Raw genomic sequence first — 27,746 nt, forward strand, 5'->3', positions numbered from 1 at the left:
TGTCAGAGATAATCCAAGTTTCAGAAGAATGTCAAAGAGAAAACGTTTGCTTTTTTCAGTGCAGTAAGCTAACTGATATTCTCAAATGCAAAATTAATACTCATTGAGGAATTATCTCATGAGAAAATGTACGTATCACTTAATAAATAAGCATACTAATCGTCTGATTTAAGATGAGAATTGATTGAAGCATTAAATTCATTGCTGCAAAGTTGAGCACAGTGCAACTTGAACTGTAATAAGCGGTTGATCGGAAATTCGGTTATCGTTTTCGTAATTTGCGATATCTGATAATATGAGCATACAAGTATTTTGCGCAACAGCAAAAAATAAAACCAAAATACGCATTTCCATGTACTTAACAACGGTTTTATGTGTAATCACGTTCGTGTTGTTATCAAAAGCAAATGGACAAGGTAAATAAATTAGAGCTGCAATATATCTAAAAAATAGCCTTTGCTTCATTTGACGTTACACTAATTCTGTGTAGCAAGTGTCCATGTAAAGAACCATACATTTAAAACATATATCAGAAGGCAAAGCGTTCTATGTAATTCGGGCCTAAGCAATTTTGTAAGCTCAAGCTGGGGTAATATATACACACAAATCACACTAGGAGATTGCGCATTGCGCATGTAAACATTAGGTCAGCTGTTTTATGATGTATGAATTGACCATTCTCCTTTAGCTCTTTTTTTCTTGCTCTTTTTTATTCGCTCAAGAGTCAACTATGACGTATTTGCGCCGAACGAAGCAATTTTAAAGTCGTGAATGCGCAATCTGAGTATGTGATTTGTGATATATACACATGATGAATTTGTGTGTGAATTGCGATATATACATATGTGTATGTATGTTAGGGTGTGCCATTTGAAGGCAACACTTACTAAGGCCTGCATGAAAATGTTAACAACAAATAATGGAACAAGTATAGCAAACCGTATATTTTATCAAAAAAATATATAACAAAAATTGTAGATCATAAATTTATCAATATAAAAAACGTCTAAATGTTTTTTTTTTTTTGCTACCAGCCACCTTTTCTAAAATATTACGATCTAAAAGTTCTGATCGTCATGATATGCACCGATTCCCCGCTACCTATGAGATACTGTACTAAGGACGTGTTTGTTTTGTGGTTTCCACAGTGTGCCTATTCCACGAGTAAACACATGTTTTCAATGCAGAGTATTGAACTAACGTTAATTTATTTCATTATTATAGCAGGTATAAAACCATGACCCCGCACAAAATTGAACAAGGGCAGATGTTGTCTCGAGGTTACACTGGTATATAAATAAAGGGACATGGTTTCATTTTACCTGATATTCCTATAGTTATAACTTTTTTATATTGTATTTTAAGTGTAAGTTACAATGACTGACAGAAAAACATATTAACACTTACTAAGAACCTAGAGATGTATATAGCTGACGTACTCATGCTTAGTACGAATATTGTCTACTATAAAAGGTGGGGTGCAAAAACGTCATACGCAATAAGGCCATAATAGCTTAATTTCCCGTTGCAATTGGAAATAAAGCCATAATTTTGATATGGCCTTATACCAAATATCAAGGGAAATAAAGATATCATGATGGTCTTATTGCGTTGTCCGAAATTTATATCTAAAGAAGATAACATAGTTTGGAACGGAAGGTCAGCGCGGCGTGGACGACGCTGCGGGGCACGGCAGGGAACGGCGCGGGACACAAAACCCCACGCGTATTAACGCTGATCTGCCAAGTTACGTTTATATATATATATATATGTATACATATTAGGGTTGGGCAAATTTATTCTTGAAAAGGCACATCCAGTTTCTGAATCTACGGGTTGTTGTTGTTGTAGCAGTGCTTCGCCCCATCCAATAGGTGCGACCGATCACAAATTGTCATCAATATCCTCTAACGGGAGTCCAAGGAAAATTGCAGTTTCAACAGAGGTGGACCATAAAGAGAGGGGTGTTAGAGGCGTTGGTTCCACACTACAATTAAAGAGATGGTTGGTTTCATGTGGGGACACAGTGCAAGCGGGGCATACATTTTGTATGTCAGGGTTGATTCTGAATAGGTTAGAGTTTAACCTGTTACAGGATCGAAGTTGAGCTAGAGTGACTCGCGTTTCCCTGTGGAGTATGCGTTCCTCTTCCGCAAGTTTTGGGTACTGTTCTTTGAGTATTGGATTCACCGAGCAATTCCTGGCATAAAAGTCCGACGCCTGTTTGTAGAGTTCGCTGTTTTTGGCTTCATACGGCTGAGTTCTCAGGTGCCGTATTTCCTCATAGTGCTTCCGGAGATGACTCCTTAAGCCCCTGCGCGGTGTTGGCTCAGATGTCTGTTGGGATGCCCAGGTTTCTGGGTATGCAACAGGAACTGTTTGGTTAGCATCTCGTTTCTCCCTGATGGGGAGTATTCTCGCCTCATTATGTAGGTTGTGTTCTGGGAACATAAGAAGAAGGCTGGCCGATTGCTTTGTAAGTGGTAATGAGCGTTTCTTTGTCTTTTTCCCAAGTACTTCCAGCAAGAGATTTGAGAATTTTATTACGGCTCTGGATTTTCGGTGCAATTGCGGCTGAATGCTCACCAAAATGAAGATCCTGATCAAACGTCACACCCAAGATGTTGGGATGTAGGACAGTCGGTAGCGTAGTGCCATCGACGTGGATGATCAAAATGGTCGACATTTGTGACGTCCATGTTGTAAACAAGGTCGCGGAGGATTTAGTCGGTGATAATGAAAGGTTTCGCTTCCCAAGGCAGTCGGTTCTATGTACCGGAGCGACTCAGGATTTTTCCCGACCAAGGACTGTCATTTCAGTGTAAAGTGTGAATCCATGCGTCATACTGAGTAATATTGTCCATGGGACCATAGGTCTGAAATGAATTTCGAGCCTCCCTAATTTTGTTAGAAAATTTTATATCCCATTCCGAATAGCGGCTCTCACAAACAAAATACATGAAAATAAATGTCAAATTCGAATTCGAATTGGGATATAAAATTTTCCAAAAAAGTTAGGGAGGCTCGAAATTCATTTCAGACCTATAGTCCCATGGACAATATTACTCAGTATGACCCATAGATTCAGAAACTGGATGTGACCCTGAAGTTTTTTTCCCCATTTTCCCCATACAATTTCACCCGCCCTATTACTTATATATTGTAACGAATTTTAGTGCAATTCCTCTTATTTGCAACCTTCTGCTAACGTTCGAATCACTAAACTGTTGATAAAGCAAAATGGCCTTTATTAAAGTACAATAACAATACTATTGCTCGCCAGATAGCGTCTTAAATCAAACTGATTGTCGTGCCTCTACTAATGCTGCCTTTAATACTGTCTGGTTTCCTCGCCGGCATATTTCTAGGCGCTTCTGTTTCCAGAACTTACTAGTTAGTTATCAGCAATAAATTCATCAGCTATAACTACAGATGCACGGTTCTTTTATAGCTTCTCTCATAGCCCATGCGCGTGTATATGTGAGTAATGCTTGCACAATTACTGCATACTTTCAGGAGTATCTCAGATATATGCATGTGGTTGTGCGTCGCTTCTACGCTGCGTGTATGTACATATGTGTAGACATAATGATTAATTTGGTTATGTGCATAGAAGTCACTGCTTAGCATCGGCTTAGAGATGATAGTATCCCTTAGTGTTGCTAATATTCGTCACAATATTTGTCTCGATCAGACAAATTTCCTGATCTAAACGCTGCTAGCCTCTCCAAATTAACCACCCTTCTATTTCGTGGTTTCCCAATTGTTTGTATGCGGTAGATGACATCACTGATCCTCTTCACAACTCTGCACAGGCCTTCCCAACTGCACCAAAATTGGGATGGAACACCTTTCCGCCGGTGAGGGTTGTATAGCAGTACCAAATCTCCCTCCAATAAACCTTCCGAATTATTGTTCTTATCGTACCTGCGTTTCATCTTACCACTCATTATCCTGGATCGTTCCCTCGCACTCTGTTGCTTGGTCAATGAACTATTTTGTAGAGCTTGCTCTTGACGGATTGGCTTCATATATTCAGTATCGTTCCGACGTTTCCCAACAGTAGTGCGCCCTGGCTTGAAACCACCCTTGCATTCTTTCTGGAAAATTCGTTCCTTAGTTTTTGTACGTCCATTTGTTTTTGTCAATGCCAGTGTTTCTCTCGCAGGTACTTCTCATTTCGCATTATTTGGCCTATTCGATCCATCAACCTTTGCCTTTGACTTTCGTGGTCTTTGTCGAGTCTTCTCCACCAATACTCGATTACTGCTGAACTCTTTTTCCAAACTGAAGTTAAGTGGCACATCCTGGTTCTCATAGCACATAATCTTTTTCCGCATATCGATCCTGATGTCATGGTCAACTAAGAAGTCCACTCCCAATATGACTTCATCAACGATCTCCGCCACAACGAATTTGTGTAGAACCGTGACATTCCCAATTAAGACTTCACAGATCACTTCTCCCTGGACTTGGTTATAATCGCCAGTGACCCTGCTCAACCTTGCTCCAGGTAATGGCTTTACTCTCCTATTGACCAAATCAGATCGGATTAAGGAATGAGATGCGCCCGTATCTACAGTCAGTACACGCTCCTTGCCATCCACATTTCCTTTGACTGTAAGACTGCTCGAGTTTCTTCCAATTTGCGAGATAGATATCACAGAACATTCAATGGGACAAGTTTTCGATCGTTACATCTGACTCGCTCTTGCTTATCTCATCCAGCTTTCCGTTTACGGCCACCCAAGTTGGAACTACCAGGACCGGTGCTGCAATGACGAGCAAGGTGACCTGGGTTACCCCACTTGAAACATTTGATTGCACCATTATTCTTCTGTTGCGTTCCTTTTACAACTTCTAAAATTGCGTCTGCCCACTCTGGCCTGTCTACTTGCACACGGAGTGCTTTGAAAACTGGCTTACACAGAAGCGACGCCGTTTCCTGAATCAGAGCATGTGATACCGTGTCTGCGAATGTTGGCTTTGGGTTTGCGTATGTAGCTCGCTTTGTTTCGACGTCCCGCATGCCATTTATAAAGCTCTGAATCTTTACCCTTTCAGTGTATTCCACGGGTGCGTCCGCATTTGTCAGATGAGTCAATGTCTGAAGCAAACTCCTGCAAAGTCTCGTTAGATTTTTGGTAGCGGTTTTGCAATTATATTTGGTAGATCTGTTTCCTATGTTCGCTTCCGTAACGTCGTTCTACAGCAGCCATCAATGCTTCATAGTTGTTCCGCTCTCCTTCGGGAATCGTATGTAGGATTTCGGCTGCTGGCCCCTTCGATGCTGCGAATAGAGCTGCAACTTTATCTTCAGCATTCCAGTTGTTCACTGTTGCGGTCTTCTCAAACTGAAGCTTAAACACCTGAAAGGAACAGAACCGTCAAAGGATGGTGTTTTTACCTTTGGATTACTCGCTGAAACAGCCGGACGATTAAGTTGCAACTCATGGATACGTCCTCTCAAAGCATTCACCTCGGCCTCGATTTTTTCCTCAAACTGCGTTATTTTCTCGTCCATACGCGCTTCCAATTGTGCAGAGATCTGCGATGATACCTGTGCTGAAATTTGTGCCGACATTTCGAATATTCGTGCGTCTTGTGCTTCAATTTTAGATGTTATTTCTGACGACATCTCTGAGATACGTGTCTCCTGTGATTCCAGTTGGGATGCCATATATGTCTGCTCTTCCAGTTGTGATGACATATTTGTGGATATTTGTGATGAAATTTCTGAAATGTGTGCCTCCTGTACTTCAATCTTGGATGTTATACGTGTCTCCTGCGATTCCAGCTGAGATGCCACTGTCGATGTTTGAGCAGTTATTGCAGCCAGTATCATGTTCAAGTCTGTGCTGGTAACTGTCTGCGATGTTTCGTTTTTCTCTTCAATTCTTGTTGTTGATTCTTCCGCATCAGGATAAAAGACATACTCGTCCACATTAATTCCTTCCAATTCAATTGCCTCTCGTAGTCATGCCTGAAGTTCGAGTTTATTGCGGGTTTTATTCAATCCACAGCTCTTCAACTCTTTCTTCAGTTGCTGGATCCTCAATTCACTCCACTTCGACATGTCCAAGTTGTATTCGCAATCTTCGGAATTTATTCAACAATTCATCTTCTGACACCAATTGTAACGAATTTTAGTGCAATTCCTCTTATTTGAAACCTTCTGCTAACGTTCGAATCACTAAACTGTTGAATAAATAACTTCAATTTTCAATAATGCAAAATATTGCTCGCCAGATAGCGTCTTAAATCAAACTGATTGTCCTGCCTCTACTGTTGCTGCCTTTTATACTGTCTGGTTTCCTCGCCGGCATATTTCTAGGCGCTTTATTTCCAGAACTTACTAGTTAGTTATCAGCTATAACTACAGATGCACGGTTTTATGGCTTCTCTCAAAGCCCATGCGCGTTTATATGTGAGTAATACTTACACAATTACTGCATACTTTCAGGAGTATCTCAGATATATGCATGTCGTTGTGCGTTGTTTCTCCGCTGCGTGTACGTACATATGTGTAGACATAATGATTAATTTGATTATGTGCATACAAGTCACTTCTTACCATCGGCTTAAAGATGATACTATCCCTTAGTTAGTTAGTTATTCGTCACAATATAAAATATATTTTTAGTTTATCCAAAAAATCGGGAAATAATAACTATAATTTTTTAAATTTATAAGTAACAAATTGGCCTTAACCTAATTCACGAGAGTACTTGTATTTGAAAATTTCGTTTTCTGCTCCTATATATTGTAACGAGTTTAGGGAAATCCCGCTTATTTGCAACCCTCTGCTTACGTTCGTTTCGCTAAACTGTTGACTAAAACACTCCAATATTCTGTATTACAAAATGGTCTTTATTAGACTACTTTGAAAGTACTTCGAACTTAAACTTCACTTCGTAACTGATAGTGTGATTAAATCAAACTGATTACTGCCTACTCAGCTTTCGCTTCTTTTATACTCTCTGCTGTCTCGTTCGCATACTTCTGGGCGTTTCTTCTCCTAGAATTTACTACTTGTTTACCAGCTATAAACTTATCAGCTATAAACTACAGATGCACGATTATAGCTTCTCGCATAGCCATATGAACGTGTATATATGAGTGATACTTCCACCGATGATTGCCTACTTTTGGGAGTATCTCAGATATATGCATGTGTTTGTGCGTTTCTCTCCGCTGCTTGTATGGACATATGTGTAGACATAATGATTGATTTGTTTATGTGCATACAAGTCACTGCTTAGTATCGGCTTTGAGATGATAGTATCCCTTAGTGTTGCTAATATTCGTCACACTACACTCCACCTAAGTCTGATCGTCCTGATCAGACAAATCTCTTGATCTAAACGCTGCACAGTGTTTCGTGTAGAACAAGCTAGCTGGACAAAAACAAAGTTCTTATTCCAAGAAAAGTGTAATGAGAAATGAAAGAAAACAAACAAAATAACGGGATTTCTGCTTTTTTTTTGATATTTTTGCTCATATATATTGAGTAATTGAAGTAAGAAAGCAGGAGTGACCGTAAAATGCATTGATTAATTTGCAAAATTCTTGTTGAATATTAAGCTTCATATTTCTTTTAAGTGAACACTTTTATATAATTTTTTTGATGCATTCTAAGCCCGAAGATAAGTAAAATTTTTTAATAGTAATTCTTTCGCAATTAGAGTATTTTCAATATATTTAACATTCCGTTATTAATAAGAAAAGGTATTTTTTCTCTATTTTTTAACTTTAGGGACAAAAAAGTTACATATATCCGCGGACATCCGGGCTAAATTTTACATATGTTACCCGTAAAACTTACGGCTTACGCAGATGACGTTGCAATTGTCATAAGTGGAAAATGCCTTCCAACGATTAGTTGTTTGATGGATCGGGCGCTTCGGGATATTCATACCTGGGCATCTAATGTCGGGCTGAAAGTCAATGCGGAGAAGACGGATATGATCTTGTTTACAAAGAGGTACAAGGTCCCAAATTGGACCAGGCCTAAGTTAGGAGCGGTGGCCTTACAGGAGAAACCTTGCACAAAATATCTAGGAATCATCCTAGACAGTAAGCTGTCATGGAAGCTCAACGTGGAGGAGAGGGTCAAGAAGGCCTCAACGGCACTCTATGCATGTAAAAGAATGCTGGGGTGTACGTGGGGCCTATCGCCCTCTCTTTCTCATTGGGTTTTTACAGCGATTGTAAGCCCTATTCTATACTATGGAGTTCTCGTTTGGTGGAAAGCCACACAAAAACAACATACCTCAAAAAATTAGAGGGGGTATGCAGACTATCGATGCTTTGCATTACGGGAGCCCTGAAAACAACCCCGACGGCTGCACTGTATGCCATTCTGCACATTCCACCTGTAGACCTGGTAGCAAAGAACAAAGCGTTAACGACCGCAACCAGGCTCGATGCTTCGGGGCAGCTTGAGCGCCGACCATATGGCCATAGTAGTATAGCGTCCTCAGTCACAAGACGAACAGACTACATGATTCCATACCTGCACTTTGAGGGAGATCTCAAGGCCACAATAGAGGTGGACGGTTGGCGCAAGGGTGCGCAAATGGCGGACGAGGCGATACATGTGTACACCGATGGTTCCAAAATAGTGGAAGGAATAGGGTCTGCGGTATACTGCGCTGATCCGGAATTAAGCAGATCCTACAGGCTGCCGGATTACTGTAGCGTTTTCCAAGCGGAAATATTAGCCGTAACCAAAGCAGTAGAAACCCTGGAAGAGAATAGCTTAAGCTGCAACCGTGTTAACTTTTATATTGACAGTCAAGCAGCAATTAAGGCAATAATCTCGCATAGCACAGCATCTAAATGCGTGTTAGAGTGTAAGCAGTCTCTGGAGAGAATCGGGACAGGGAGAAGCATACATCTATATTGGGTCCCAGGGCATATGGGAATAGATGGGAATGAAAAAGCGGACGAATTAGCTAAAAAGGGCGCATCCCTTGAAGCTTGCTCCGTAGACGTCCCAATTAGATTGGGCGAGATTAAGCGAAGGCGAGAGGTGCACATGATCCACCAAGCAGAAAAGGCGTGGGTTCAAGCGCGGGGCTGTAAAGTGTCGAAGATTATGTGTAGGTCTTACAACCTTAGACTAACACAGTTGATTCTATCATTAAAAAGAGAGGACTGTAGACTCATGACGGGTATTCTGACTGGACACTGCCTTCTGGCGTCACATGCCTTTAAATTAGGCTTGGTCAGTGATAGCAGGTGTAGGAAGTGCGGGTTGGAGGAGGAAACGATCGAGCACGTTCTGTGCTCGTGCCCTGCACTTGCCAAGCTAAGACTCCAGCTATTAGGAGTGATACAGCTGTCAGATCTAGAAGCAGCAAGTGGCTTAAGTCCTAGGAAGCTTCTAGTATTTGCCAAGAGGACGGAGTTATTTTATAACATAGGTCCTGGTTTTTGATAGGGTTTTTCAGTTTGGTCGTTAAAACAAACTTCTGGTAACACTACGGACTCAATCAGTCTATGTGAGGTCCTCATGGACCGGCCAGTTCAACCTACCTACCTACAGTCGGAAGTATTCTCTAATAGTAGAAAGAAAAAACCATTGCGAATTCTTTGCACATCTATTTTTAATTTTTTTTTTTTTGTAGATTTTGTTATCTCCACATATAAAATAGGATGTATGTACGTATCAGCTCCGACGAGATATTTGAACCTTTAAAGCTGATCTACAAACGGCAAAGCCAATTCCCAGGTACAGGGAACAAACACGTAGCCATAAAACACACAAAAATAAACGCGCAAGGTCAAAAAGAACACACCAAAAGCAAAAAGGCGAAGATCACTGACTTCGACCTGCCACAACCTACCGCACCAGTCACCAAGGCATAAAAACAGGTACATACAAAACAATCCTATTGCAGGTATAACCACACAGGAACGCTACACAAAACAACCCCATTTGGTAGCATCTACGCCAATACCTGAATGTAATATAAATACTGCACAACTGATAACAAATCAGAACGATCAACGACACTTAAGATGGCAGCACAACAATCATCAGCTATTCACCCTGTCGGAAAATCAACAACACAGAGCAGTTTAGTTATAACCGTACCAAGAACGGAGTTTTTTTACATTTGGGTTCAACATTCGAAGGAAACCAGATATAAAGAATTATTGAGTTGTGTTGTACTTAAGTACGATTTAAGCGAAGCAGCCGAGTATTCGATAAAAACAACAGTGGAACACTTCTGGAAGACATAAGGAGCGATTTTTGAATAAAAACTCGGAGTGGCTTTCGAGTCCAGACTTCAAATTTACAATAACGGTGGATTCAAAGTTGCCATCAGACCAACCAACCACTTCTTCAGGTAACCCCGACCCCAGAAAACGAAAGAAGGACTTTGTTAGCTGCAGTGAAAAAACCAAACGGCGTCGAGTGGATGACCTCTTGCAATCTAGAAGTCCTGGTGAGTTACTTTATGCGGCAGAAGTATCAACGCGTATGTCCGGCAACAGAAATGTTGCTAACATTATGAAAAAATCACAGGAAACCACTCAAATATCCGGCAAAAAGATGACATGTGAGCCAGATGCAAGATAATTGAGCAATGTAGAAGCTTTAGCACACTACGTAAATAGCAAGTCGACGACTCATGGGTACAAAACGACTTGGAAGTGGAGCATCAAGGCAGGCCATAAGGTTTATCCATCATTTTATAGTCTAAGAAAAGCTAAGGCAGAATGCTATCCAAATGAAATTGATGTGGGTGAAACACGTGCGGAAATTAAAGTCCAGTCCGTATTAGATAAAACTGTTGAGCGTTTAGTTTTAGCAAATCAAGAAGTTGTTGTTAGTGTTTACCTACAAACTTGACGTATACTTTAATCAGCAAGTGGGGTTGCGATGGAAGCTCTGGCCATAGCACATATAAGCAAAAGTTTACATGCAGTTCTGACACTGATGAGTTTTTGTTTATATTTTCTTTCGTTCCTCTTCAATTACAGGATGAAAAAGGTAACATTGTTTGGCAGAATCCTCGACCTTCTTCTACCAATTAAATTTATTTTTTCTAAAGAAACAAAAGATTTTATTCTTTTTGAAACGAACAAAGTTTTAGAGGAGATAAGTGCGTTGTTGTCAACAAAGTACATGCTCGAAGAATACAAAGTTTCCGTAAATCACAATATGCTTCTTACAATGATTGACACAAAAGTTTGCAATGCCTTGACTGAAACTTCTTCCGCACAAAAGTGTTATATTTGTGGTGCCACTCCAAAAGATATGAATAATGAGTTACGGGACTTTACGCCTAACCTAGATAATCTTGGTTTTGGTTTGTCTACTCTCCATGCATGGATAAGATGATTTGAATGCTTGCTTCACATAAGTTATCGCCTAGAAGTAAAAAAAATGGCAGCTTATGAATGAGGCAGATAAAGAGAGTGTAAAGCTACGTTCCAACGAAATCCAGAATAAATTTAAAAGTGTACTTGGATTGATAGTAGATAAACCAAAACCAGGTTTCGGCAATACCGATGACGGCAACACTGCTCGTAGGTTGTTCGAAAATTCTGAGGCTAGTGCTGAGAATACGGGATTGGATGTAACGCTCATCAAAAGATTCGACACTCTCCTTCGCGCATTAGCATCTGCGTACAATATAAATATCCAAAGATTTGAAAAATTTGCGGTCGAGACTAAAAAACTATATATAGATCTCTATCCATGGTTTAATATGCCTGTTACAGTTCATAAAAACTTAGTGCATAGTACTGATATTATAAAATCAGCAATTTTACCTATTGGTCAACTTTCTGAGGAAGCCCGTAACAAAGATTTGAGACGATTCAGGGACGATAACACACAAAAGCAGTCGCGTGAAGCCACGAATAGAGATCTTATCAATATGTTGCTTATAATATCGGATCCTTTAGTTAACATTTTTTGGGAGATACCTAAGAAAAAATTTAAATGTCTGACTTCAGAAGTCTTAAATTTACTGTCCCCCGATAATGTTGAGGAGTCAAAAAATACCCCAGTTGTTTCAAGCTTTCACAGTAGTGTTGCTGATGCTCATGACTATTCCACAAGTGACTCATCGAATGAAAGTGATGATAGCGAATAATAACATAATTATAAAAGATAACCTACCCTATAACTTTTTGTTGGATCAGGTTTTATTTAATTTAAATCTATTGTCTTTTCTACTTTGTATGATACTTTACTTTTAATTTTTTTGTAATAGGTAATTTTCACATAATTAATTTAATTATTTACATTGTTATTATTATTATTGTAATTCACTTTTACATTCCTGACTGGTACTATAAAATAATTTTGTAAAAATTGTAGTGCCAGGATAAATACTCAAATAAATAAAATATATGTATGTACATATGTACAGTCACTCACATAAATAAGTAGACACCCTTTTTTGGACAATTCTTACAATTTTCGCTTTCGCAAAATTTATTTTAACTAATTTCCCATAAGAAAATGTGTCACGATCTATAACAAAAACTAAATTATATTTAAAATATTTTTGAAAAATTCGACGAACTTTCATAAAAAATTTTAATTTTTTTTCGGAATTTTTAAAATATTTTAGAGTATTGAGATTTGTAGTCCATTCAATTTAAGTACAATAAAGTAATATTCTTAAGTCCTTTAAATTTTTTTGGACCTATGTCACTTATTCACATGAGTTACTGTATATGAAATAAGCAAATGTATGCATATGAAGTAAAATTTTTGAAAAAAATAAAAAAAATAAAATATGGTTGAAAAATTACGTAGTTGTAATAAATGACTGCATATGAAACGGAAAATCTCATAAAATAATTTTGTTCAGCTAGCTTGTTCTACACGAAACACTGTGCGCCATTACAATTAATTTTATATATAACGTCCGATTTATCAAATTTCTCTATTCTGCTTTTCGTATTGCTAAAAATCCTCCGTTGCCACGTATTGTTGTATGTGAAAGCTAATTTAAATCTCTCTCTGTCATATATGTTTGAATATTTTATTCTATTAGACAGACCAGATACAAATGTGGTCGATTTATACATTTTCTTTGCATCATTAGTTCGTTTTATTTGTATTTAATTTACGAAATAATCTCTTATATATGTAGCTCTGTATTATATGTGTTGGAAACTCATTATTTTCTAATATGTTTTTTATTGCTTTTATATTCTCCTCGTGGTAGACTTCATCACTAATGGAGAGAACTCTTCTGACAAAATTCTTGGCTGTGTTGACTATCGTTGCCTTGTCATGATTCGAGTTATAATTGATTAGCCTACCCGATGCAGTGGGCTTCTTGTACCAATCAAATGAAAGTTGGTTATTCCTTCTTATTAATAAGGTATCTAAAAATGGCAGCTGTCCATCAATTTCGACTTCAACAGTAAACTTAATGCTCCTATTGTATCCATTCAAAATATTAAGCATATCTTCCACGGCATCCGTTTTTACGATGGCGAACAAATCGTCCACATATTTCGTTAATAAACGTGGCTTGTGATGTGAATCTTCTTCGAATTTCTGTAACAATTCTTCCATCACAATATCCGCTATTACAGGAGATGCTGGTGACCCCATAGGCATTCCTGACCGTTGCTCATAAATTTTGTTGTTGAACCTAAAATTTCTATTATCTCTTATGCAGAACCGAACCACATTCCTAAAAAGTTCCTTAGTGAGAGTTGTATGGTTCTTTATATCATCCCACTTGGAAGCTATAATTTCCATGGCATGATCTACCGGAATGCTTGGAAATAATGAGACAACATCAAAGGAAACGAGACTCTCGTCGTCGTAGGTATCTTTAATTTGTTCTTAAAAGCGATAGCGTCTTTTACGTTATATTTAGATGTTGTAGTTATATTTTCAAGGACATTGACAACATATTTACATAACTTGTATGATGGGAAATTGACAGACGAACAAATGGGTCTCAATGGTTATCCTTCTTTAAGGATTTTGGGTAAGCCATATAGTCTTGGCGCGATGGCCGTTTTGGTTAGTAATTGGTATTTCTCTTTCGTATCGATGATTTTATGTTTAAATATTTTCTCTACAATTTCATTATTTTTTTCTTGAAGCTTATTAGTGGGGTCTCGTTTTAGTACTCTGTAAGTGGAAATGTCGTTAACCATCTGTTTTAACTTCTTTTCATACTCATCCTTATACATTAAAACCGTAACTTTGCCTTTATCGGCATTCAGAACAAGTACATTTTTATTGTTTTTTAGGAACTTATTTGTGGAGTGCAGTGTATCTAATACAAATTTATCTCTCACGCTACTTTTAGGCTTTCTCAGCTGATCCCGTATTAATGTGGTTAGATTGTTCCTCTCAATTTCTTGCTGCTCTTTATCTTGAATAGTTTGAATGCAATCCTCTCCATCTGCTATCGATTTGAACAGCGGGAACTCAGCGCTAGCTATAGGTACCTATAGATCTACAGTCAGTAAACGCTCCTTTCCATCCACATGTCCTCCGACAGTAAGATTGCTTGACCTTCTTCCAATTTGCGAGATAGAGATTATGGGGCATTCAATTGCGGAAGCCAGCTGTCGCCCCTTGCAGCTGACTCGCTTTAGTTTAACGATTGAGTAGATTTGGAGATTTGTTCATCTCCTTCAGCTCTGCGATTACGACCACCCACATTGTTGGAATTATTAGGGTTGGTACTGCAATAACGTGCAATGTGCCCTGGCTTTCCACATTTAAAGCATTTGACGGCACCATCGTTTTTCTGCTGCGTTCCTTTTAATGCTTCCAAAATTGTGTCCACCCAGGCTCCACTTCCACGCGATGAGCTTTGTGCTTTTTCAAGTGACGCTGTTTCCTAAGTCAGTGCGTGGGATACCCTCTCGGCAAATGTGGGTTTTGGGTTTGCATATGTCGTTCGCTTCGTTTCCATGTCCCGTATGCCATTTATAATACTCTGGATTTTTACCCTCTCTGTGTATTACCCGGGTGCGTCCGCATTTGCCAAATCCAAAGCAAACTCTTGCAAAGTCTCATTTGGTTTTCCTGTGTTCGCTTCCGTAACGTCGCTCTACAGCGGCCATCAATGCTTCATAACTGTTACGTTCGTACTCTGGGTTGGTCTGTAAGATCTCAGCAGCTACTCCTTTTAAAGCCACGAACAATGCAGCAATTTTATCTTCGGCATTCTAGTTGTTCGCTGCTGACGTCTTCTCAAATTGTAGCTTAAATACCTGGAAAAGAACAGAACCATCAATCGTTGGGGATTTTACCTTCAGAGTAGACGTTGAAGTGATTGGACGGTTCAATTGTAACTCCTGAATACGATTTTTTAAAGCATTTATCTCGGCCTCCATTTTATCTTGTCGACCACTGAACCCTTCCTGAAACTGCGTTAGTTTCTCTTCCATTCGCGCTTCCAGTTGTGCAGAGATCTGCGATGATACCTGTGCTGAAATTTGTGCTGACATTTCTGATATACGTGCCTCTTGTGCTTCAATTTTAGATGTTATTTCTGACGACATCTCTGAGATACGTGTCTCCTGTGATTCCAGCTGGGAAGCCATATATGTCTTCTGCTCTTTCAGTTGAGATGTTATACGTGTCTCCTGTGCTTCCAGATGGGATACCATATACATCTTCTATTGTTCCAGTTGAGATGACATTTCGGTTCATATTTGTGACGACATTTGCTTCAAAACTGCTAGTATCGCGTTAGTGTCAACACTTGCCAATGGATTCGGAGTCTCTATCTTCTCCTCCATTTTAGTCGCTGGCTCTTCCACATCAGGATAAGAGACATACTCGTCCACATTAATTCCTTCCAACTCCAACTCCTCTCGTAGCCGTGCTTGAAGTTCGATTTTATGGCCGGTTGTATTCAATCCATGGTTCTCCAACGCCTTTTTAGTTGCTGGATCCTTAATTCACTTAACTTTGCCATGTCCAAGTTGTATTCGAAATCTCCAGAATTTATTCAACAATTCCTCTTCTGACACCAATTGTAACGAATTTAGGGAAACTCCGCTTATTTACACTGCTTACGTTCGTATCGCTAAACTGTTGAATAAAACACTCCAATATTCTGTATTACAAAATGGTTTTTATTAGACTACTTTGAAAGTACTTCGAAATTAAACTTCACTTCGCAACTGATACCCTATTTAAATCAAACTGATTACTGCCTACTCAGCTTTCGCTCCTCTTATACTCTCTGCTGTCTCGTTCACACACTTATAGGCGTTTCTTCTGCTAGAATTTTCTACTTGATTAGCAGCTATACGCGTCGCGTGTGTATCGGTAGTTTATAGCCTCTCGGATAACCATATGTGCGTGTATATGTGAGTAATGATGATTGCCTACTTTTCGGAGTATCTCGGATATATGCATGTGTGTGTGCGTATCTCTCCGCTAGTTGTATGTACATATGTGTAGACTTAATGATTGATTTGTTTATGTACATGCAAGTGACTGCTTAGTATCGGCTTAGAGATGATGGTATCCCTTAGTGTTGCTAATATTCGTACCAATATGTATAATAATTTGCAAAATTTTCTAAATCCCACATATTCGAAAGTTTTGTTCAATCGAGATTGATGACTAAGCTTGACAACTAACAGAAAACACGTACATTGTGGATATGAAAAGTGTGATATCTTAGGCTTAAACGTCAAAACTTATAAACAGGTGTGATCACCTGATTTTCTACCTAACGCCATTGCATTCATCCTCCGGGTCTTCCTTTCATTCGTTAAAGATATGAGTGCGGTTTTGACCGGATGCGCAACCATCTGTTTTGATTTTGAGCGGGTACGATTTTAAATTATGACTTTATTACTCATTTGATAGCATATGCTGTTATTTCTCAAGCCAATTGGAAATAACACCATATGGCCTTATTGCGTAACCTGGAAATGTAAGCCTGCCGATTACTATCACTGTTGTGCCCCTTTCAGTCGGAAAAGCACTCATCAAAGCATGATGAAATGAAAACTACGTTAACTGAATTGAGAATTAGCCCAAAACTGCTTTAAAAACATCAGGTGTTTTTGAAACGGATCTAGTTTTTCGAACCAGCTTTTGGTAACATTGTGGGCATATTTAGTGAGTTGCTTATGGTGAGTTTAACCAAACTACCACATCTTTTATGTGTTAAGATATATTTAGGGGTGTAAAGCTTCTCTTTGCTCTTACTTTTCAAATTTTTCATAACTTCAGATGCTGTTTGCAAGTTACTAGGATTGTGTTTTACCATCATTAATCTGATTTAGAGGTTGACTTGTGTAAGAGCCACAACATGATGAATCGAACCTAAATACAGATTTGTGAAAACAAGAGACTCTTTCGTGAAGAAATTTCACATTCCCTGACTTCCTCCATATTAATATTTAAATTTGAGTTTTCTTTGTACTCTACAGCTGACGATTGTGACAATGATCTTAGCGAATGTAAAGAATTGCAATTTTGCCCGGATATAACCAGTCACCTAGCAACGATCAAACTGGATTCTTTACGATTTTGCAACAAGCCAATGGGCATTGTTTGCTGTCCACGCCCAGAGACTATAGTGGACATACGTCTCGGCGATACCGAAATAACGACATCTGCTGAAAAGGGTAAAAGCGAAAATTACGTATGTATATATTAAATTTAAAAAGACATCTCTTCGATTTTCAGCTTGTTTCGAATATCAGAAATTGGCGCCCAGGTATTGCCCACAAGCACTGATCTATGGTGGCGAGAAAGCGGCTCCAAAAGAGTTTCAATCAATTGCATTGGTTGGAGCAAAAGATAAGAGCAACGGAAAAGTGAACTGGTATTGCGGTGGAACTTTAATAAGCAGACGTTTCGTAGTTACGGCTGCCCATTGCTTCCGTCGGTAAGTAAATTGATATTTCCGGTATGTGCGAGACGGAAGGACATCCGAAGTTGCAAGACAAAAGTTTTACAGTATATTAATAAACAAGATGTTGAACGACAAGAACATGTCAAACTCCATACTCCCGTTTCTGGACATGGAAGCGGGCCTTAGGGCGTCGCAATTACAAAGACAAGGACCACATCACGACCAAAGCACCAAAGACGAACAGATGGACAAACCCCCTAACGCCAAGATGCGGGACCTACTAACTCCATTATGAATTAGATATTCCAGGGATGAAGCTCACCTACTTTCGTCTAAGCCTTCTTAATGAAGGAAAACTTCTTATCGACTGCAGCGACGAGAGTATGGTGACCTGACTGAGCAGTGACGTACCGAGGCTGCAAGGATAATTTAGGCCAGAGTTATGCACAATAAAATGGATAACATACAGCATTCCCATACCATTACTTTATATCTTCCGAGTGCAGGCGGATAGCCTAAGATAGCTATATGGCTGTTTAGTTTCCAAAACAGTCGTCTAAACCCAAAGGCCTGTTTTAACATAACATGACGAATTATATGTTCGATCATGCTCCTGTTTGGTCCTGAAAGCAAGGGACATCAAGCAATCTGACGGCAGCTTCAGAAGGAGAACAGGCATGAAGATGGCGACATATGAGGTCGGTAACCCCCCTCCACCCCTTATTACCTTCCACGGTATAAATCCACCAATGCTGTCTGTGTAATTTAGAAAGCAGAAGAAATTAGTTCGGAATCCAAAAGTCCCAATTGGCCCTCAACTTAACATGGCCTCGCCTCATATGAGTAGATTTTAAGATGAATAACGACTCACAATTTTCGATACTCACTCTTTTTGCTTTTCTTTCAGCAACATAAATTTTGTACGCTTGGGCGAACTGGACCATAGTACTACAGGCGATGCAACCCAAACGCAAAATTTCGATGTACGTAATGCAGTTGTACATCCCACACATAATTTAGAGCGTTACAACGATATCGCTCTCATCGAACTGGATCATGATGTGATATTTAATGAGTACGTACTACCCGCCTGTTTGCCACCAAAAGACACGGAATATAAGAGCTTCACTGCTGTGGGTTGGGGTGAAACGGAAAATAAGACATCATCGTCACATCTGCTCAAGGTTCACCTAAATTTATTTGATGGGGATGAGTGTGCGGCATCTGTAACGGCACAGGAAGAGTTGGAGATGGGTATAAGGAAACGCACACAAATCTGTGCTGGAAGTCATCAAAGTGGCTATGATACGTGCAATGGTGACTCTGGTGGTCCATTGTATGTCCCACATCCGAGTTATCCTTGCATGCTACTACTGTCTGCAGTTACTTCTTTTGGTTATGTGAATTGTGGCACAGCTGGTATCCCAAGCATTAACACAAAGGTCAATTTGTATTTGGATTGGATTGAAAATGTGGTGTGGAATTCAACAACGTCTTTGTGAAGAGGGGACAAATAAATTTTTTTAGAAAAAACTTTCAGCTGCAAGCAAAAAAGCTACGAGGTTCGGTCCAGTTTTTATTTCTAAATAGTGGGCAATATTATTTTTCGATAAGATACCTCCCGAGCCGGAGCATCTTTACTGATTCTCATAACATCGCTTAAATATGTCAGTATCTGCATCTGGGACCGGAGTCGCATCCACCTAATCTGCGATTGGCTATTGAGTTGGAAAAGCTATTGAGCTATTATGTATATATGGTAATTCATAACTTAGTTGTATTTCTTTGTCTACTTAAGGCCAATGGTGAGTAAGCTCATACAAATCATTGTTAAGTCTTCTTAGAAGCTTGGTCGTGGAGGCTGAACTTTCCGACTGTGGGACAAACTACACTTTCTTTATCCAACTTGACTTTGATGTTTCCTAGGACGACTTTTATATTACATGCGTTCCCCTCGCTTGTGAAAAGTGCGACGGAGGATGTACTTAGACATCTGCAAAGCCTAAAAATTTCCAATTCTAGCGGACCTTATGAAATTCCATCTAATGTGTTAAAAACATGTGCTGAATTCTTTGGTAATTCCTTATATGCCTTTTTAATGCATCCCTAAAGCAAGCAATATTTCCCAGAAAATGGAACGAGGCATTTATTTATAATACCACTCTACAAAAATGGGAGCAGGTCCCGTGTTTTATATTATCGAGGAATAGCAAAGCTTAGTGCCGCTCCCAAGCTCTTTGAATCGATCGTCACAAAGCAACTGGCTCATAGGGCATCCCCAACCATTAACTTGTTTCAGCATGGTTTTGCGTGGTTAAATCTGCCGTGAGTAACTTGCTATAGTTCAGAACTCATGTACTAAACGTATTAAAGGTTAACAGCTAAATTGATGTCATTTATACTGATTTTAGTAAAGCTTTGGATAAAGTTTGTCATTCAATTCTTCTGTTCAAACTCGATCCATTTGGCTTCCCGCCTTTGTTTCTATCCTGGGTATCTTTATACTTGAAGGAAAGAAAACAAACCGTTCTATCTAATAACTGTATGTGAGAATCTATCGTTGTTACTTTTGGTGTTTCTAAGGCAACCGCCTTGGTCCTGTCCTGTCTCTGCTGTGGATTTACGACCTTCCAAATATTTTAAAGTGCTGCAAGCCGGTCACCAATTGATAGATCAAATCTACAATCGGATCTCAATAGCCTAGTTGAATGGTGAAGCGTGAATGTAATTTCCCTAAACCTGCCGAAGTGTAAGTTCATGTGCTTCACATGAAAATCCTACCAATCCCTCATTAGCTTCGTGGACCTTGGCGTTACGATGGACCCTAAACATGACTTAAAATTGCACATAGAACGGTGCGTGAACACAGCCAAAGGAGCGTTCGTCAAAAGATCGTCTATAGAATGCGATGATCCATATAAAACCAAAACTCTCGATATTTTTTCGGTTAGGCCAATATTGGAATATGCTTCCACAATCTTAATTAAAAAGCAATTTCTTCTTTTTGCGCTAAGGGACATACCATGGGATCCCTCAAGGATTCTTCCACCCTACTCCTGCCGTTAATAACTTATTCAACTTCCTAAGTTACAAAGTCATAGAGAGATGGTAGGTTTGTTATTTACAGTAAAACTTATTAGAGGGATGGTAAATAGCGCGTTTCTGATTGGTGAAATTTTATTTAATGTTCCCTTTAGACCATCTGAAAAGCCTATGCAGATCGAATTTGAAATGCACGAAGCTCTTCGTTGTCTATGTAGTGATGTAGTTATTTTCTGATGAATTCGCAACTTTTATTATAAAAGTAAAATTTTATTACAACTGGAATGAACTTGGAGTTGAAGTCTCTCAACGGTTTATCTTGAAGCGCTCAACTTTTCAAAAAAGGGCCAAACCTCAATAAAAGTAAAACCTTTCGCACCAAATAAAAACAGATATTGTTTTCCGGCAACTCTGCTAATGAAATGGAACATGTGGGATCCTCAACCGGAGTGATGCCACTTATGCCACTTAGATCCGGTTTTGCAGTACAAGTTCAACTCAGTTTGTCAGTTAAACTACGCTTAAACTTATTCTGCAGTTTTTCAGTCTACTTTAACTGAAGTATAAGCTAAGCTTAAGCAGCCGATCTGCCAGGTTTAAACTTTAGTTAACCTATCAGTTATTTGCGTTCGTACGAAATGGCGTCGAATATACCCAACAAGCATTTGGACTTGAGTACCATTACAGCTCATGCTGATAACTAGGCATACTTCTAAAATCTCAAGAGTTGTTTTTGAAGCAGTGGCTCAACTGGCTCAACTCGTGAATCATAGCGTACTCAGCAAAAGAGGGAACTTTTTATAAAGCAAAATATGCTATTACTTAAGTTGAAAAAATTTAATTAACAAATTGTGGTTCTCTAACTGGACCCAAATGTAAAATTCATTGATGTTGATGTAGGATCTTCGGTGGGATAGGCGGAGCACGCTACCATCACACCACGGCGGCCGCCTATATAATTTATTCTTGATTAATTACGCTTCATTTCTGCTGTCAGCCAGGTGTTTATTACTCGCAATAAACAGCTGTTGGTTTTGGTGGTACCTCCTTGGAGATTTTTTCAACTCCACCTTAAGTCGATATATAATGTAAGATATCAACTGGAGAAATGGGTTGAATATTCAAAATCTCTCGAAATTAGGATAATAATCGGAAAGTATAAATGACGTTGGAGATCAACTGGAAAACTTTTAATTTTACAAAATTTCTCAAAGGTTGGATAGTGACTGGAGAATGAAGTTGGATATCAATTCGAGAACTATCTGGTTTAAGAATAATTAAATAATGATGTTGGATATCACTTCCGGAACTAGAAATATATTTCGCCGGAGAAATTTTTTTCCATGTTTGTTGAGTAAACAAATCCAGCTGTTGCCGTATCTACAAATTATCTAGATAATAAAAAACGGTAATTCTTTACTTTAGCTCACAACTGCTAAAACTCGTCCACAAATTTTATTTTATTTCGGAGATATTTGCAAACAAAATTGAAAATTTTCATGTGGTTGTTGTAATTTTGGTGATTTTGTTGTACCCACACGAAAAACTGTGGGTAAAAGTGTTTTGCGCGGATATAGTTTTGGTCTCCAAACCGGTGTTGCACCCACTCAGAGTAACTTTTTATAAGTGCAGAAAGGTGTTCTGAGCAAAAATACTATCGATCCCACCCCCGGTTTCGGAGCCCTCCGGGGCCATTTTTCGGTTTTTGGAAATATCTCTTGACAGCATACCTCAAGGGCGGCCTTAAACTGTGACTGAAAAACTGCTCAGTAGCTTAACTGCAGTTTAAATTTGACTAGAGGTTAAGCAAGCTTATTTTAAGCTTAGCTTAACCAACCACTGATAAACCGGGCCTTAAAAAAATATAAAGACATTTGGTCGCCGATAAAAAAAATATCTTTGTTAAATTATTTGCTTCAAGCTGTTATAATAGCACCCTAAGTCAATCAATCTCACCACATCAAAAATATATCAGCTGATGTTCTAATTGCCGATCACGCACGTACAGGCGAATGCAACCCGGCGAACCTGGCAGCCACTGATCACTGATGACCTGATATGAAACTTCTCGCTCTCTGAGAGCGCGTGAAAATTTGCATTTTTTATAATATTAGCCATAGATGCCATAATGCTCAAAATCAAATTTGGGCATTTCAGAATAACTTTGGGGTATTTTACATGGTAAAGGTTTAATTTATAATTATCACCGAAAATTTACTCAAGATTGTCAAATGGGATATCAAAAAACTCGAATTTTCATCAGGATTACAAATCCGAAGAAAAAGAACTATTTTTCACCCATGAAAAATTTATCAGTAACAACACCTTTCATCGAAGGGCTGCACACGAAACGTGTTTTGGTGAAAAAGTCAGCTTCTTAGTATTCGCATTGATGTAAATGGATGCATAAAGGCTATGTTTTTGTGGAACGTTGCGACATTCCATTTTTGACAGCTGAGATAAATTGTAGATATACGTATAGGTTAACGCAACATGTTTAATTAACAGCCTTTTGCGGACGACAACGCAGATACTTCACCAAGTGATCTAATTTCGTAATTTCTTATACATTTTTTGCGTTTTTTATTGTATGTGAATATACCTATGTATGTACATAAACGTTTTGGTCGCATCAAGGTGAAAAAAGGGCCTAGCCGTTCATTGTTATCTTATGGCGGTGCCAGAGCAACAAAGCTAAGCAACGCAATCGAAATATATTATTTCATATTTTTTCACTTACATCTACCACAAAATATTTCTATAAAACTTTGCTTTTTTATAAATTTTAATAAGGTTTTATCAGCTTACTTGCTGATTTATTTGAAAATAATGAAACCTAACGGATTTCTTGGAGTTTGTTTTGCGTATTTTATGCAACTCTATAGCCATCTGATGTTCAAGACCCATCCTTGGAAACGAATGAACTTTTGTTTACAATAGAATGAACCATTTTTTACAATCGAATGAACTTCAAGACCCATTCCTGGAAACGAATTGAGAGAGAATGAATGGTTCGTATCAGGTCATCAGTGCCAAAGATGATGGAATTATAGAAGGTGGCGGTTGTAAGCAGTTTCTCGCTCTAACGCCGCCATCTTGAACGCCCTTAGAAGTAAGAATGTGGTCGCTTTACAAAACTCCTTTTTTATTCAGAGGAAAAAATGTATGTAGAACTATACAAATCGTTTTTTCTGAAAAAATATGCAGCGGCATCACTTTTTTTCTCAAGCTCCGTTTTGTGTTGACTTTTATATGATTCAGTCGTATGACAATTCTTATTTAATAGTTTTGTTTATTTGAACAAAATTATTAAAACTCGCATATTTTCTGCATTAAATGATGGTAAGATGTAGCAATATTAATATAAAATCGATAATAATTGTTTAAAATGTATTTTTACAGGTCTCCTTGTAGGTTTTGTGACGATAGAAGGACGGACATTTCATGTTCAAATGTGATTCCCAAAGCATTACATGAGGCTTCGTTGTGAAGGCTGAAAATTGCAACAACTGAACCAAATGCACCTTTTCTCCATGTCTTGGCATTCACGTCGCCAAGGACAACTTATATATATCACGGCGTGGGCAAAACTTGTACTTTCCAGATGCTTCTGAGACCTACTCTGCGCTTTTCTTTGCTTCATATATCGCACCCATATTGTCAGCATTTTCCTTAACGAACCATTCGGGCAGTGACATCATTCCCGTCAATGAACCGGAAATTTTAAATGCATGACCTCAAATCATAGGTGTTAAAACGTTTTCCGTGTTCAGCACCAAAAGGGGCAGTATCCGAGGCTTTTATGGTTATTTGGTTGCTTGATATACACCGTTAGTGTTTAACTCAAAACCATTTGGTTAGGTCAATATACCTCCTGATGTCCTTTATAGAGCATTTTGATATCACCCTTAAAGCATAATACTGGCTTATGTTCGGGACCTAATGCTCCCTGGGAAAGCTCTTGCAGGGGATATGGGTAACTGCTTCCTATCAACCGTCCTCACTACAGCTCTTACACTTTGCGTTGACGAGTACTTCCATATTTTCCGTGTGCAGGCTAAATAGCCTGTGCCCTGTGATTGTGGATGTGATCCTGAATATCTCTTTTCTAGATATAATCAGTAGAAACTGTTATTTTCTAATCGTAATCGGAATAAATGTGTTTGTCGGTTTTATACGAGTCCGTACTAAAAATTGCTGGTTTCTTGAGATTGGTAAGTATGTCACTATTGATGAATAAAGCTGATGGACCGTCAGCCTCAGAGATGTCTACCGATACACCGGTCTTTGAGAGGTGGGCGCATTATATTACACTTTTGTATACTAACCCGATTAATGTACAAGTCATCCACCCATGATGGTCATTCCAGGTGAATGGCTATCAGAAGCTTGTGTGGAGAGGATGGTATAACCTAGAAGGCTGAAATTGGTCACTTCAATTCGTTTCCGAGCTACTTCTGCTAATACCTTAATGGCACTAACCGCATCTATATCCGGAAGAGGACTATCAACACTGATAACGTTACCCAAACCTTTGGGGAGTACCTTTTATCGTTAAGACAAAAGCAAGAACAATGTATGCTATGTAATGTAGATGATTTGTTGTTTAAAACAACGTTCTTCTTCTGTACTGTCAGCGAAGGCTCCGATAGATATGTAGTCTGGTGAATGATGATCCCTTAGGCTCCGAAACCTGCCTACAGTTGACCTGAGCGTCGAATTGTAATGGTGGTTGACCCACATTGAAACTTCTCACAGCGGAAACTTCTCAGGTTTACGGGATAAATACTCAAATTCAGACCTTCAACTTACTATATCCCACGTAATTTATATACCTGTCGTCTTGTTCGTCCTACTATTGTATGTTGTTTAATTTTTCCACCACTACGCTGGAAGGACCAGGTGGAAAACGATTTAAACTCCCTTGGTGTGACCAATTGGCGCCAGTTCGCAGAGAAAAGAAGCCGCTGGCGTACCTTGTTGGACCGTTTAAACGGTTAAGCGCCAATTAATTAAGTTATACTACAGGGGTAGACTGCTAATACCCGTTCAAAACTGTCAGGAGCGTGTTCAAAAGATACGTTTTGACCTCGGTATTTAAATCCGAACAATGACCCTTAACCGCTCCAAGACCAGGAGTACGATCTTTTTCATAGTCTTTTGTCGCAGAACCCTTTTAGCATAAAATTTAAGTAGTTTTTTGGCAAACATGTTTTGACATTAGTAAAGTCTCTACTTTGAGGTTTTGATATAGAGGTTAAAACATGTCTTTTGCAACCATTTTCCATATTTTTGGCAGTGTATTAGCAGTCAACCTCTGCCCTAGAGTACTAGCAGCAAAATCGATAAGCTGCTAAAGTTTCGAAAATCAATAAAACAAATTTAATTTCATAGTTTTTATCATAAAATTGCATTAAAATCAAGGTATATTCTAGCATTATTTAAAAAGTAGGTAGTAGTGCAGTTTAGGGGCCCCACCCTAAAGTTGGGCCAATATTTTCGAGTGAGGTATCAAAAGACGCGTATTTACGTCTAGATTCCGAAAGCGGAAGTTAACTTTCTTCACCCGTTCAAAAGTTATCGGCGAAAAACAGGTTTGTGTGATACATATTGTTCCCGCATGCCGCATGTTTGTAATCTTTTAAGCGCGCACATCACTTTACTTTTTATACTTGGTATATGAACATAATCTAACTTGTACGAATTAACGAAAAAATTATGTTAAATTTCACTAATTTACTTATAAAATATCAACACAAATATTGCAAAAAATTTCTGTCCAAATGAAAACATATGAAAGTGAACAGTGTTGCCAGCTCAGCAGGTAATAAAACAAGGTTTTGTTTCATATATAAAACATCTATATTTAGAAATTTCTATAATAAAATTATGTTTTTATGGGAAAATGATTGCTAACTTATCATAAATCGAATAATAAGTCGAAAAAATGTGTTATTGACAAAATACTTTAATTTTATAATTTTTTTTTTTTCAAAACAGGCTTAACTACACATGCACAGTAATTCTGCGTAGAACACCCTTAGCCGATCCAACACCGGCTGCGCCATGACCAGTAATTCTGCTACCGCCACGGTTATAATACACACCCGGACTTGGAATGGCGTAGCCCAACGTTATTTTTTATAAGCGCGGCCGAAGGCCGCCTATGCAGAAAGGTGTTCTACGCAGAATTACTTTGCATGGCGCAGCCGGTGTTGGATCGGCTAAGGGTGTTCTACGCAGATGACTTCAGAAAAGCAAGAGTAATTTCTTGTTCAGTTAATTTTTATTATTGCTCATCTGGCAGCACTCTTCACCATCAGGTGTTTTTCTTCAACAACGAATCAAGTGATTAGAGTGTATTTTCTGTATTTTTATTACTTAATTGCATATTAATTAGAGAAATTAGACAAATTTTTGTCGCTAATTCGTGAATATCTAATTGTATTAATCAATCGAAAAACAAAACAGTACGTAATTTGTGCGCTTAAAAGGTTGTAAATGGGCGGGAACAATATGTATGAAGTGAAAAAACACAATAAGGTCCTTGGTGAACTCCATAAACAGGCGTCGGACCTTTATGCCGGGAATTGCCCGGTGAATCCAGTACTTAAAGAAAAGTATCCAAAATTCGCGGAAGAGGAACGCATACTCCCCAGGGAAATGCTGGAAAATACTGAAACAGGTTAAACTCTTACCTATCCAGAATCAACCCCGACATACAAAATGTATGCCCCGCTTGCAATGTGTCCCCACATGACACCAACCATCTCTTTAATTGTAATGTGGAACCAACGCCTCTAACACCCCTTTCCTTATGGTCCACCCCTGTTGAAACGGCAAGTTTCCTTGGACTCCCGTTAGAGG

At 38.8% G+C, this 27,746-nt stretch overlaps 1 protein-coding gene and 1 long non-coding RNA gene across 2 annotated transcripts; both read left to right on the forward strand.

Annotated features, from left to right (window-relative positions):
- The first annotated feature begins 246 nt into the window (after positions 1–246).
- On the forward strand, positions 247–19,501 carry LOC137238851 (CLIP domain-containing serine protease B4-like). The gene is made up of 4 exons (XM_067763877.1): positions 247–416; positions 17,410–17,607; positions 17,669–17,870; positions 18,745–19,501. The coding sequence occupies exons 1-4, from the start codon at positions 296–298 to the stop codon at positions 19,337–19,339; spliced, it is 1,116 nt and encodes a 371-aa protein (XP_067619978.1). The 5' UTR covers positions 247–295; the 3' UTR covers positions 19,340–19,501.
- A 4,433-nt stretch (positions 19,502–23,934) lies between these two features.
- Positions 23,935–25,054, forward strand: LOC137238852 (uncharacterized). The gene is made up of 2 exons (XR_010949231.1): positions 23,935–24,221; positions 24,282–25,054. It is a non-coding gene; the product is annotated as an uncharacterized lncRNA (long non-coding RNA).
- The last annotated feature ends 2,692 nt before the right edge of the window (positions 25,055–27,746 follow it).

Source organism: Eurosta solidaginis, chromosome 1 (assembly GCF_040869045.1).
Source record: "Eurosta solidaginis isolate ZX-2024a chromosome 1, ASM4086904v1, whole genome shotgun sequence".
NCBI lineage: Eukaryota > Metazoa > Arthropoda > Insecta > Diptera > Tephritidae > Eurosta > Eurosta solidaginis.